The sequence below is a fragment of the Mycteria americana genome, chromosome 9, assembly GCF_035582795.1.
Source record: "Mycteria americana isolate JAX WOST 10 ecotype Jacksonville Zoo and Gardens chromosome 9, USCA_MyAme_1.0, whole genome shotgun sequence".
NCBI lineage: Eukaryota > Metazoa > Chordata > Aves > Ciconiiformes > Ciconiidae > Mycteria > Mycteria americana.
Window position 1 is genome coordinate 15,966,013 of NC_134373.1, and position 14,939 is coordinate 15,980,951.

At 42.6% G+C, this 14,939-nt stretch overlaps 1 protein-coding gene across 5 annotated transcripts in view; it reads right to left on the reverse strand.

The window, feature by feature from the left end:
• Positions 1–2,166: 2,166 nt before the first annotated feature.
• The window catches only part of ABI2 (abl interactor 2), a 69,147-nt gene continuing 56,374 nt past the window's right edge, over positions 2,167–14,939 (reverse strand). For 2 of the 5 annotated variants that reach the window (XR_012777026.1, XR_012777024.1), the window contains 4 exons: positions 11,027–11,113; positions 10,537–10,710; positions 5,168–5,451; positions 2,167–4,923 (listed from right to left, as the gene is read on the reverse strand). Coding sequence is in view for 1 of the 5 variants with exons in the window: in XM_075511463.1 (XP_075367578.1) it covers positions 5,276–5,451; positions 10,537–10,710; positions 11,027–11,113 (437 nt within the window). In the remaining 4 variants the exon portion in view is untranslated. Of the gene's footprint in view, positions 4,924–5,163; positions 5,452–10,536; positions 10,711–11,026; positions 11,114–14,939 lie in introns of those variants that run through there. The other 3 variants (XR_012777027.1, XR_012777025.1, XM_075511463.1) reach the window with 2 other exon arrangements.

The following is a 14,939-nucleotide window of genomic DNA, read 5'->3' on the forward strand; positions in this document are numbered from 1 at the left end:
CCCATGGACATGAGGTGGGGGTCCCACTATTCTTGCAGTTTCAAAATCAAAAGTAGATCAATAGGACTGTTACTACACACAGACTTCAGCTACTGGGGAAAAATAAAAACAACCAACCATGAACGGTTCCCTTCTTGCACTATTCTGACCTCTGTATAACACCATTTTATCCACAAAATGTGGCAGTGCCTAATACTGAGAGATGCCAAAAGGTGGGGAAGGTGAATATACCTGTAAGCACAGTAAATTCTTGAAAGTGGCACTCCATAAGCTATATAGCCCATCATCGACCTGCCACTGTTCAGTCTGCAACACCAGCTTCGCTAGAGATGAGGGTTGTAAATACTTGCCTTTGTGAATGCAACAGTGCTGTACGCTTCTCACTGCTGACAACGCAGGGACTGAAGTCTCTGCATGGGGTTTGTAATGCTTCCTGAAATGCTGCAGTGCTCAATCAGTGACTCTACACTCTCAATGCAAGTACCGCTCCCAGCAGAAGCCACAGCACCGTGGTCTTTCCAACAGCATCCTCTAGCAGCTTCCAACAAGTTGGCCTGCAGAGAATTCAAATGCCACCTGTTTCACAAGATGTCCTGTCCCACCTCTGGGAAGAGAAGCCCTGTAAATGCTCCCAGTTTACTAACCTGCATAAAGTCCCATCCTTTCCAGATGATAAAAGTTTTGCTTTTGATTTATGCCTGAAGCCCAGAGACCTAACTAATAAAAAGAGAGCTCATTTCCAGCAGAGAGGCACATCCGCAGCACTTGCTAGGAAGTGGTGGAAGTTGCTGGGAAGAGTACAGCATTAAGTTGCCATCAAGCACAGGTGGGAGACGCCACAGAAGCACAATAGTTTGTATCGGTGCACAACCATCCTCCACCTCTAGTCAACGATACACACATACACACTCTGCCAGACAAGGAACATCAGTCCTGCTGCTGCCTCGCTTGCTTTTCGTGATCAACTGAAACGCCCTAGATATAAGTGCCACTTTTCAGAAGCTGCATCACTGCCAACGTCAACTTTGGCTGTCACCAAGAACCCTCAGCAGCAAAGAAAGAAAATGCCCAGGAGCTGTGAAAGAACAATCTGCTCTAGCAAGAACTAGCTGTGTCTAAGCCTTCCTGGCACCCACTGGTAAGCCACCCGGCCACAGACCACAGGGAGCTGTGGTACAAACCAGCAGCAATCTCCAGCCACTTTCAGGAACACCCAACTCAAGTTGTTCCTATTATCACTAACTGCAAGAACAAGCTGAGTCCCAGGAACCTGGTCAGCCTCCTGGTAACACACACCAAGCTCTGCCATCTAGCCCTGGGGGCATGCCACACCTCTTGTCCTGCAGTGAGAGCAATGGCTCTTCAGTGCATCCGTGTCTGCCTGTGTCTCACCAGTCAGGCCAGCAAGTCTTCAGGCATTGCTTCAGCTCTCTGGTGCCTACTCCAGCCAGTGGGCATTGGCACACCATCACGATGCTCAAGCACAAAATTTGCTGCTTGCTGCTCCTGCCTCTCTCAGCCCTCTGCTGCAACAGCCAGTGAGAGAAACAAAGAACATGACTCCATCATGGGGGGTGGGGAAGAGGGGGAGGGAAAAAAAAAAAAGGGAGACACACATGCAACCCTCAGCCATCTCTCTTAGGCTGGAACCAAGGCACCAAAATAACCTGCTTCCGCACTAGATGGGGACAGACTCGGTTGGACCTCCTCTCACACAGGCACATGGCAGAGAGGCAGCTGTAGTTAATAGCTTTGTCCCTGGGGCCAAGAGCAAGGAAGACATCTCTGATACAGCAACCAAAGCAAAATACACCACTAGAGGACGCTGACTGATTTCTGTGCACAATGAAAACAGCTGGCTAGGCTGAGGCAGCTCTCACAAAGGGAGAAACATAATCATTTTGGCCGTACGGCACTCTTTGGGCTATTCTGGAGTGTCTCCTTCCCCCACCTCCCTCTCATGCATACACACTGCCGGTTCAACAGCCTGTGATGCTGAACACCTTCAGCTGTGGCAGCAGAACTCAGTGAAGAGATGTTGTGCACCTGTTTAAAATACTGAGGTGTTTCTCCCCTCCCCTCCTCCCCTTCTAAAGTAAACATATAAATTAAAAAAAAAAGGGAGGGGGGGAGGTTTTGGAGAAGGAGAAGTACAAGGGACAAAACTGGAAACACAACCCTCACTGACTTTACTAGCATGCAATCTATGTAACATTAATATACAAAGCCTGTTTACACCTTGGCCTGGTTTAGGACCATTACATCACATCATCCCCAAACAAGCCACAGAATTAAAATCTGTACAAAATAAAAAATATGCATAAAACTCAACAAATTTCTTTACATTAGTACTCCATAATAAAGCATATAACCAGCAGGAGGTGACCCAAAAATTCCATCCACAGCAGCTCTTGCAGGATAAACAATTCCACATGCTATCAGCAGGGACCAAACTAACCCCTGGCCCAACAGACCAAAGCCAGTTCTTTAAGGAGCTTCACACATTCTTCTTTCAAGGTTTTACAGCCTCATCTTCTGTGCTGAGCTCTGACAAGCGTTCAGCACTTCCCAGAGTTCATACTGCTCTGCTCTCGCAACACAAAAAACTTGCAAGATGAACAACCAGCTGAATGAAGATTAGACACGGGTGTGTATCACACACAGTGGAAGAACACACTATCCACATCCACCTGTCAGAAGTATTCAAGCGCATGCTCTTACACAGACTGAGCTAAAGACACATTTCACTAATGCGCGACCTCCCAGCTGGAGCATGGGTGCATGGGGAGAGCGGTTCAGCTCTCATTTAGTAACTCACTAAGCTGCCACAACTTGATGCCTTTGAGCACTGTGTGCTCAGTCTTTACCACAAACATACCCAGGGCAAGACAAACCAGGAAAGTTCTGACAGTCCTGGAAAACACAGCCACCCTGTGAGCACCAAGGGCTTGTGCAATACTGCTGTCCATCACCTGGGCCGCTAACCAGGCTGCAAGCGCCACCTCCCTGTGCAAAAGTGTAGACCTGCCCTATGACACTTAGAAACGGTCATTCCAGTGACTGCACGGCCCATGTTTCTAGGCTTGCTCCCAGAGAAACGATGGGCTGAGGGAACTGAACATGGCTGCTTCTGTTAGTCTTGCTGCGAGACAGAAGTTTTCACAGAGGAAGGTAAAAGGGTATCTGTTCTTGCTAACACTCATCCCAAACAATAATGTTGTCAGCTTCCAGAAAGACGACAACAGTGTCTTGGCTACTTGGCTGTGGATTGAGCAGGGGAGAAAGTAACTTCTAGCTTTGCACCAGTTTCTTCAAAGTTGTACCTCCCGTAGGCTTCAGCCAAACTAGTTCCTTACGCACCATCACAGGAGTTAACGCACTCTTCCGCAAGCTCACAGCAGGTCATCAAATCCATCCATATCCCACAAACACACCTCACCTGTTTGTTTCCTCTTTCTTCCCCCTTGAGCAGCTATGGTGCCTCCCTACGCAGGTCTGCACCAAACCTGCACCTCCATCCTGATATTGCACTAAGTACCAAAAGCAAGGGGGTTGGGTCAATGACCTGTATCGTTGCCAATACCATCACAAACCCAGCCCCAGGAGCGCTCTCTTGTGCACTGCTCTGGTTTACGCGCCAGCCTCAGAAGACAGCTGCAGCACCGTCTCGCCTTTGACAAGCTACTGTTGGTACCAGCTGGAACTTGGCCAGGCGACAGTCAAAAGTTGTCCAGGAAGATGCCCTGGCCCAGGAGGCTCTCACGATACAGGGGTCAGCTCAATTTGCAGGCTAATAGGACTGCAACAGGAGGTTTAATCAGTTCACTCTGTTAATGCATGACATTTACCCAAAGATAACATTTAGTCCTTCCTAAGGGCAGACTAGTACAGCCATCACTTTACACTTATCTGCTAGGCAGAATCACTGAGCAGCTTTTTAAACTGAGACTAGATTAAAAAGCAAACTATCAACACAAGGGGCTGCAGAGCCTTGACTTGGTATTACTCCACCCCAGATCCACCAGTACAGCTCAAAATATCTATATCTTTATAATAAACAATGGAGAGGGCTGGGGGAAGAGCTAGGACTACTACTAGTTACTGCTCGGATTTCCATGGGAAACCAGTAGACACAACAGCCCTTTTTACTTTCACTGAAGAGATTTTGGCAACAGACATGAAGACGACAATTGCCGTTTGTCCTGCCTCTGCACAGGGCTCTCACAGTACATATGCAAATCTAGTCATCAAGTACAAAATAGCCAATTTACAATACCTGATTGGATTGTTAAGATTATATTGTGCATAAGACTAAAGTTGGGGGTAAGTTTCTCTAGTGCAAGCAGGCGTGAGTAGATTTGAACCTTAGATCACAGCCCCTAGAGTTTATCCTCAGACCCCAGGAGGACCTGTAAACTTTGTTTCGCCTTCACCGTCAACGGCATCCATGAGTTCTGTTTAAACCAGCAGCACCCATCGCGAGTAGCTCGCTGCAGAGAGGAGCACATTTACATCAGTGCAGAACACAAATCTGTGGCATTCAAAAGATGAGGAAATGGGGGTGGGGGTCCTCTGGGCTGCAGCCATCTTAGTTGCCTAAACTGAAAGGTGAGTGAATGAAAGCCAGCTCTGTGCGCCCCTGTGTCAGCCTACATGTGCAGAGCAGCTGCAGAAGTGTTTATGCTAAAGATGTATCCAACTATCTGGAAGTCAGTTACAGGAACGGCTCTGTGCAGAAATCCCAGCATTTGCTAGCACATGACTGTTCTTCCAGCTGCACAGGAGTGTAGTGTAGAAACAGGAGGGATGTCCACTGGCCAGTAACCCTTCACCGCAAGCATCCAGGACATCCCAAGCGCCAGGCACTGCTGCCAAGGGTAGTACCATGAGGGCACACAGGATTCCTGAGACAGATCCCAAAGCCTGTCAGAAGAAGTCAGAATTCAAGTGAAGTATCAGCTACTCAATGAGTTTGTTACATCTGAATGGGTCAGCATAATTCAATGTGAGATGGCTCAGGATAGCCTCTGCTGGCAGCCGGAAGAGCCATTTGTTCAAACAACTCAAATCACTATTGTTTTATAATGAGGGGAGAGGGGAGGGGGAAGAAAAAAAAAAAAAAAAAAAAGGAAAGAAAGAAAAGAAAAACCGAAAGAGTGGTGGTTACAATTATCCTTCATTCAGTTACACTGGATGGGGCCCCAGAGGCTGGTGGAGATCTGGGAAGCCCTGACAACTCCTGCAGCAGGAGATGCAGTGTTCTGTCCTCTGGTCTTCACTCCGAATAATGCATGATCGACTCCACATAGTTCCCTGGGAAGAGCCCCGTCACTCCATTCATGACCCCCTCATACCAGCCGTCATCATTTTTCTTGATGACATAAATGATGGCACCTTCCTGAAACGAGAGCTCATCTTCTTTGTCCTTCGTGTAGTCATAGATGGCCACCACTAGGAAAGAACAGAGCATGACTCTTAGGAGAGGTACAGGAAGGAGAAGGAAAATCAACATACCTTGTACAAAGTTCTCCACATTCAAGGCAATCTCAGAGAACTGCACTGCCTCACCTCTATGGGTGCAGAATGACCTGCTGAGAGGGGCAGTTTCTCCCAACCCCTTTTTGTAAGAGCTCATGCTTTGAAGCACGAGCCAGGACTGCTTTAACTCTTCTATTCTTACTATTTCCAGACCCACCAGAGGAAAAGTTTACAAATACATGATGAACTTTTGGTGTGGAATGATACAAAGAGGTGGATGTAACTCCCCATGGCTATGACCCCTCAGACCAACTCCAAGATTCATGTATTAGATACATGTGCAAAACCAGATCTCTGCACAACTAACAGTCAGCAAGAAAACATGGAAGAGGGAGAGTAATAAGAGCTCTCTTCATATCACAGTAAGAATGAGCCAAGGCTAACATCCCAGACTTCCATCTACCTTAGCTACCTCCACATTTAAATCTGCAAAATGCATATGTGCAGTCCCAGTACCTAGAAGTCACTCCCAGTGTATACAGTGCCAAGGTGGGTGAATCCCAGCTAGGAGCTAGGAAGAAGTAAGGTGGTTCCCTGAAACAAAATGTACGCCTACTGTATCAGGACATTTTTCTTACAGCTGCAGAGTATTTTACTGAAGGCACGAAAGCTGTTAGGAAAGTCAAAGGAATTGGACAAAGCACTGGCAAATATTAAAGAGAACGTTGTCCTGAAATGGCAGAAAACAGACATCAACTCGATATATTTTTCCATTCTCAGTCCTATCATTATATGTTCCATACAGAAAGTTATCTATGCCAGACTCTGAATACTTTAACAAATAGCATCAGTCACTGCTTTGAGCACTTGGCAATGAAACACACAGTGCTGCCATTGAAATAAAATGGATGTTGGACAGGGATCCTAAAATCTTGTACTGGGGATAGAATGGAAGATACTCTAAAACAAAGCAAGGAGAAAAAAATTAACAGCATGTGTTCATGAGCACAGTGTCCAAGAGTCCTACTAAACTCATCATTCTTTTCAAAAGAAAAGAGGTCATTTCCTTTTGAGGGAGCAAAGGAATCAATACAAATATTTACTAGGGAAACCTGGATCCTGAAGAGATTATGAAGTAAAATATACAAATTAATCCCAGTGGAGAATCAGAGTATGTACAGATATATTTTTTTTTTTAAATAAATCTCCCAAACAGGAGATTTATATCATTTGACCAGAGCATATTTAAAAAACACATGTTGCTGGCTCTGCACTTATACCAGCACAGTTGTTAAGTAACTCATTCTAACTAGTTTTAGACATAGCATTCTAAAGAAACAAAACACAATTGGAGAAATGAGTAAATTTTTAGCTTGAAAAACACAAGTCACTATATGAACATGTGATACATTCAGTTGAAGACCTTCAAAATTCCTTTTTAACTGCCTTCTATACCTGTTCATTTTAAAACATTTCTTCCTAGAGTCACTGTGCTGTTCTTCTTCATTCTCTTGATAATAATAATCCAAGGATCACGGTAACTTCCAATTCCTTTCTTTCTCATTTTTGAGTGTACTTTAGTCCCTTCTGATACTGAATGGATTCATTATTTCATGATCACAAGTAGAAAACTCTTCCCTAAGTTTGTGATGCAAATTTGCTTCTTGTTAAGCCTCTTTTAAAATTACCTGAAGCCTGGTTTTGTTTTTACATCACCATTGCTTCCTCCTGCATGTTACTTTTGTACTGGCAACGTTCCTCTCTCTAAAAGACTGTTTAATCCTTCTGTCTGCAGTCCCACCAGTTCAAGCTGTGAGCTCGTCACATACGACGAGTCACCAGGAGCCCAGGCCAGTATTGCAAAAAAGGCTCCAGATGAGACAGGAAGTAGCACTACTGACTCAGGAGGTGGCATCCTTCCCTGCGAGACTGAGCCAGCACCTCTTTTAGCTTCTATCTGAACATGTTTCAATGCAGATATGAAAAACAGAGTTACTCATGTAGGATGATATTCTTCCAACGGGTGATTTTGGTTCTTCAACAATTACACAGAGTTTGGCTGAACTCTGTTACATCCAACTGACCACAAATGTAGGCCAGACTGATTATTCAACTGAAATCCGAGAGCTGTGACCACACACTTTCTCTATGCGGTATGAGGGCAATTTTTCTTTCTGGATACCCATTTCTGTTCATCTGATTTGCAAAGTTGGGACATCTTCTTACCTTTTCATGCCACGCACGCAGACACACAGCTCAACGGAAAACTGCAGTGCGCTTTCTTGGACATTGCTGGTTGGCTGTTGCTATTACAGCCACGTGGTACCATCCTCAAGTTCGACATCCCCAGTAACTGTATTCTACCTAAAAGTTCCTCCACCCATTCGAAATGGATCTGCTATTCACTTCATTCCTCAGCTGTAGGTTAGAGCATATCTTAATGTTAAATATACCTTCCACACTGCATGACCCCTTTACAGAACAGGATCATACTGAATTCCATCTCAATATATAGTAACCCTCTTTATTTGACATCTCCTTCCATCACTTTTGTCTGCTTTGAATCATGTGGCACAGAATACTATTTATAGGAACTTAAGGAGTTGCCATAGGAATAATTATTTTGCAGAAGATAAAGCATTATTAGTTCACAGCAGGATAAGTATACACATTCTTAGTATGAAAGTCCTCTTTTAGCATGGCACTTTTCATTAACTTAAAGCTTGTTTGCTACAAAAAAAGCACAGCCAAGCACTTCCCTCCCAACTCCAGCAAAGCAGTCAAATCTCAAGACATGGGCTGAATATAAGTAGAGCTATTCATATAACTACAACAGAATCCACACCTATGTCAGTATCTCATTTTTTCTGGAATCCTAAAACTACTATTTAACAGTTCTTCATACATCATAAGCACTTTAATGTTTTATTACTTTTATGAGTGTTTCTAAGAACAGACCAACCTTTTAGATGTTTTAGTCATGTGGTTTTCAAAATACAGATCAAAATTATGTTTTTGCATGGGACTCTACACCAAGACGAGAGAATGTTTGGTTTCCTATACTTTTGCTTTTCTGCAGGAAGAATGTTCTGACTAAAAGCCTGACTTTCTCCAGCTTATGTTTAAAGACCCCCATTACAGTTTTGCTATCCCACATGATTTTCCCTGTAAATATCCAGCACAAGTTCATAGAAGTCACACAGAAAAGCAGATTAGAACAATATTCTATAATTCAAATGTCATTATTTCTTCAAATTAAAAAAAAATGTTTTCCCAGGCCACATGCCACAACATTTTGTGGCTTCTCTTCCCCACAAACACACCCCCCACCCCCTTTGCATTAGTATGAGACACTATAAACAGGCAATGCACATCAGGGTTCTTTTTCTTCTCTTTTGCTCCTAGCTGAAATGCCACTGAGGATTTGCTGAGGGCCAGGTGGCAGGAATAACAGAAACATAACAAAGATAGTGATACAAATGTAGAATTAGGCTAAACAGTGTCTTATGCCTGGAAAAATACAGAGAAAAGTCTTGTGACTCACTCTCCTATTAAAAAGTAACAGGCCTGCAATCTTCATCCAGCACACAATACATCAACCACAATGAAAGTGAGCAGATACCGTGCATTCTCAGAACTGACTGATAAGGAGTAGTTCATTAAGTAATGTAGCACATCCAGTATTTGCTGAAATGATCTGTACTGTTCCCAACCTGAAGAAATTTGCCATCCTCCCCCAAAGACAGAAATGCAACATCAGGAACCCCACCCCACTCCAAAACCTGATTTCGTGCAGCCAGGTAACTAATATCAATTATCAGGAATACCCTCCAAACGGCAGAGCAAGAAGAGTACTTTGTGTATGAGATCCTTTTTTTCCCTGTCCCTCCCTCATGGAAATAAGCTTCCCTGACAAGAATAAGCTGAAGCAACTTTTAATAAAATAAAGGCCTGTGTGCATCAACAGAATAACAGTGACACTTGCTGTCAATCAGGGGTGTGGAGAGGTCAATAGATAAAGCGAGTCATGTAAACACCTTGCAAGTCAGCCACTTTGTCCCACAACTGGTCTCAGCTTGTCAGCAAAGCCTGGGTACTCCTTGCACTTAAACACTTAACACCAGCCAGACGGAGGGTGGGGGAGTAACAAAAAACCTCCCACATATTCCTCCATCTCCCTCAGGAATAGTAGTATTTTCTTTGGGCTGGAGTTGGCAGAAAGTGCCTCTTCCATCTTCCTTCCCCCCCTGCCCCCTCAAGTCCTGCACTGGGTTTATCTTTGTGGCATTCTTGAATTTTTTTCCCTGATGCAGACTGAATGTGTCTAACAGTCACTCAGCTGAGATGCCTGGTTGCTTTGCAACATCAGATTTTATATTACCCTTTACTAAGAGGTACATAACCCTGTTTCACAGGAGAACAGCAGGCAGTAGGTTTTTTCATATTCAAGTGCCCCTAAGCCATTTACCTACTCAGTTTATTTTACCTGTAGTTTTACTTCAGCATGATTCCACACACCTGCTTCAGAACTGGAAGACATCTAGACACAGCCACACAGCAATGCCTCAGTTAGTCACTCCTACACAGACCCAGTGCTTTTTAGCTCAGCATGGCCCCACACCGATGCAGCACTGCAGCTTCCAGAGCCCCAAACACACGTTGCAGCACTCCCCCAGATGCACTCATTATGTTCAAAGGTGAAGTGCAATTGCAGCACTGATTCATTCATTTTTTACCTCATTTGAGTTTAATTATTAGGAGTAAGCAGACTACTGAAAGGTAAGTCTTCAGTGGATTAGAGAGCATTTAAAAAATACGTAATTAGCCAGCTAATCATTATCTTCCCTTTGCGGAGAAAGGGGTGAAAAAGTCAGACTCAGCAGAGTAGCTTAACTTCTGTTCTTTAAGTTGCCGTTTGGAGGAGCACCTCTACCACAATACCAAATACTGGCTACGAAGGAGTCTAGGTAGACTCCATGTCCAAAGCGGGATGGCAGGAGCTTATACAAAATGTTGTTACAAACACAACCCTACCATCTCTATTAGCTCTAAACCTACCCTTTTCTAAGTAGGTCCTTGGTGCCCAAGGAGGGTCCTCCTCAGCATATGGATCACTGTACTCCACCACAGCTGCTTCCTCCTCCTCATAATCCTCTGGAGGTGGGGGTGGAGGTGGAGATTCATCCAACACTGGCTCATCCACAGGCGGTGGTGGGGGAGGAGTATCTGAAACTGAAAATAAGCAGTAGTATAATCATGAAAATGTTTCTAGAACCATGGTAGCAGGTTGAAGTAATACTCCCTATCCCAATTAGTTGTACTGGGACCACTAGTTGGAACTTGTGGAAATACACTAGAGACAATAAAATTCAGAATCAGGTTCCTCGAATAAAATTATTTCCTTTTCCCTCCCTTCATAAATTCAGACAAACTTGCAGAGGCAGTAGAGAAGGCAGAATTCTGGCTATATACAGAAAAACCTTTCATCCACTCAAAACAAAAGGCACATCCAGTAATAAATCATAGCACATGGAAGCAGCAAACTTACTGTTTTCTTGAACTCTGGCCACAAATCCCATTAGCGGTAACTGTGGAGTTACCTGTAGGATGGAGGGGGGAGGAGGAGCAAGGGATGCTGCCACAGAAATTAAAAAGAGAGAGGCATTCAGTTAGAAACACAACAAAGCAGCAAACAGGAAAGTAGACATCATCACCACTCAGACAGTGGAGCAGTCTGCCAAGAAGCTGAGATAAAAAGGCTGACATTCAAAGAAAAATGGCTCAGGTGGTTTAAGCATATTCCTAATCCTTACTTCAAGGACATTTTTCTGTTTTTAAAATTTCCAACCCAGCTCTTTTTCGTAAGATTAAGAATCCATGCTGAAGTATTTTTCTGATCTATGAGATTCCCTTAAGTTGAAGCTTATTACTACAGCAATATAGCACTTTATGACCAGACCTAACTAACAAACGTATCAAGAGGATTCTCTCCCTATAATCCTCCACCTTTCAGATCAAACTGATATTTTTAGAGGTTACTTCTGTAGCAGCATCCACGAATCCTTAGGAATGAAAATGGATATAACTAGTTTTCTCCAAAACATAGGCCAAAAAACCCCATCAAATGAGGCAGTTATTCTAAGCGAAACAAAAAAAGATGTCTTTGAGAACTGAGCGTACTTGGAAGATACAGGACTTCTGACCCTATAGGTAGAACAAAGCGCACTGTGCTGCTGCCAAACAACAGGGCCCATTCCAGATGTGCTACCTCGTTTCCTTCCCACCTGATTCCGCAGACCACTGCACTGAACTCTGAACAGCCCTTTTACTGGTACCAGAAGAGCTGTCTTTGCACAAGACATAGTATATTCTTTAAATGTGAATTCACATCAGCCAGTTGTAAATGTTGTAACACTGAACTGTGATTTAAGCCAGGAATGAAAGTTTCAGTTATCTAGTTAAGTTAAAAAAATAGTTAACTAGTTTTATCTAGTTTTAGTATCACTTTGCAAGAGTAATGCAGTAATGTTCTTTAAGCAAGTTACAAGATTATTTTTCAGAAAGCACACCTCAGGAAAAGCACAACTAAATAATTTTCTTGTTAGTAGTGGCATACAAAAATATTTAGTCATGTCCAAAAGAATGAGGGAAAAAGGTCTACACTTCATGTACCAGTACATTTATTTAGCTTGCAGAACAGAACTAAATAAATTTCAGACTAATTCCAGAGTCAGTAAGAAAACTGCCAGGTATGATGTAGTATTTTTCAGAATTAATTCACAACATCATAGCAAATGAAAAGAACTCCAGGGCATTTAAAATTCATGTCTCAAAATCTCTTCTGTTTGCTTATTTCAGTAACTATTATCTGAAGTGCTTTGAATTTCTTCTGTCACTCACATTCACATTCCTTTCACAACCACACACCCCAAACAAAAAAAACAACAGAGCAACCATCCTTTTTGTTGCAAAAATATCCTTGTAGCTCCATATAAAGCAAGCTCCATTATCTCACCATTTAATTGATATTTCTTGAGAAAAAGTGAAATACATTTCTAATTACAGCTTCTCTGACTTGAATGACATGACCTCAGAGAGTATTTATTCCTTCAAGTGTAACCACAGTAGCTGGAAGAAGATTTGGTCTTGCATTTTTTCAAAGCAGGAAAAGGGAACTTGAATTTGAAATGAAAATGCAGTAATATTCATTAATTCAGCATTCTTGTGCAACTATGAAGTCCCTGCCTTTTTAATTCTATATGCTATAAAAATGTTCAGTTTCAAAATGTTTCCTCTATTCAACGTCATATGGATTCATACAATTCATATCTATCATATGAGACTAGCTTCAGTTTCCTAGGTCCTTTCAGTGTACTTTGTTCGTGTGCTATATATATTTCTTTGAAACAAATAACAAGGCTTTCCACGTAGAAAAATAAATCACTCTGGACAAGCACTCCAAGCAATAAAAAAATAATCCCTTCATTTAGTTCGGGTTGTGTAGTTTAATCAAAATGGTGATGCTAATGCTAGCTGACATCGTTCCTTGTTTACCTTAACCATTTGGTTTGTGCTTCAGTCTATGCACAGTGCAGGGACTATCATATTATATTGTCTCTATATGATATATAATGCCTCTAAGCCAGTTTTGACCTTTAGGAGCCAATACAATAAATATTTTATTAATAATGACTTTGTTTATAAAGTGTATCAGAAGAACTTTACTGTACCTCTGCTGCCTCAAAAGGTGAGATAAACACCAGCTTAAATGTTCGCTCCCAGCTTCCTTCCATATAGACCATTGGTAGATTAAGAGTTCATCTACACAGTTGCTGTAAGTTAATTCAGAAATGCTCAAGAGCACCTTCCACTGGATTGCTTCAGCCTGGTAAGACTTCAGCTATACAAATAGTGTGTAGTGCAGACCACCAGCTTGGTATTTGCCCAGTTTCTCCCACTGGGTTTTTAGCCTGTGCTGAGCTCTATACTGCTTAGATACTGGTATATAAGGTTGCAAAGTTAAAACACTTGTTAGGTGGCATGGCTGGTAAGAATGGCTTTGGGACAGACATATGCTGAGATCATTTAGGGTCTGCATTTCTTAATATTTTCTTTTCAGTTGTCAAAAAGGTCTCACCATGAAGTAGAGAAATTGTATTATCTTAGAAGTGGCATGCAAAAGAACAGGGCAAGGCAAGTATCTTTCATCCTCCTGTGAAGTGAATAAACAAAAATGACTATGCCAACATACTAGAAGACAGAAGTGGAAAAAACAGTATTGCTTTATTGCCAAACAGCCTGCAAAGAAGAACAAGCCATAGCTGACACACTCCTCTGCCTGTTGTAAGGTCTCTTTTTCACTTCTTAAGTTTGTGTTTTCTTCCTCTCTTCAGGAATGCTTAGAAGCAATCATGGCCCCTGTCCTGTCACTACCAACCCTGCTCCTTACAGACACAACAGTTCCTTTGTTCTTAGGGTCTTCATCAATTATGCATGCTTGAGCATCCTCTCTTTTCAAGGTACAGGCCAAAAAAAACTTGGTTTAGTATAACTGCAAAGCTAATAAATTCTGTATTCTGCTAGGTATATATAAAAAAAGGTTCCTACTACAACTGCTTGTTTATGTGGTATCAAGTACGCCAGTATAATTGAAGTACTTTGTTTGTGATTTACAGCTCAAGTGACTAATCACCATAATCATTATCTTCTTTTTGGGTACACAGACTGAATTGTGGTTTTGTAACTTATTTAAAGTCTATTTGGCATCTTTAATGACTACCTATTAACAACGCAATGCTAGCTTGCGGAGAATTATCCCTTTGCTAAAGCAGAAAATGCACAGCAGTTGTCAGAAACTCTCTGGATATACTGAAAATCCTCTTTACTGCAAAGGTAATCCTGAAAGGTTTCTTTTATGGCTATTACCCTGTCCTTCTTGCCTAGTCCCCTTCAGCCTTCAATATGCACATAATGTGCTTAATAAATACCGTATCTTTCAGGCAACTGGTCTGCAATTTAGTCATATAACCTCCTCTACCCCCCTGTCCCCAGCAGGACCATCCATTTCCTTCTCAAGTTAAGCACACACATCTCTTTGCAGGGCAGCTCACAAGCAGTAATATTTGAACCTGATCAAATCCCTTAAATGCCGATTGCAGCATTTGGCCTAATTCCAAGTTCAGTGCTCAATTTATAAAAAAAATACACCAAAAACCACCACCACCACAAAACACAAACGCACTGTAGTGCTTGCAAGTCAACATTCAGTCTTGCTGGTAAGAGGGCATTTCCTAACAAGGAACCTTCAGTATGTCTCCTGCATCTTTCTGTAGCTTTGTCGAAAAAGAAAGTCTCCCTTACTCTGGTATCAAAACCTTCACATCACATCAGAAGCACAGGGAAAAGGACTCCTTAGGTGAAAAGCTACTGCATTCTGCCTGACACACAGGACACGCTACTCC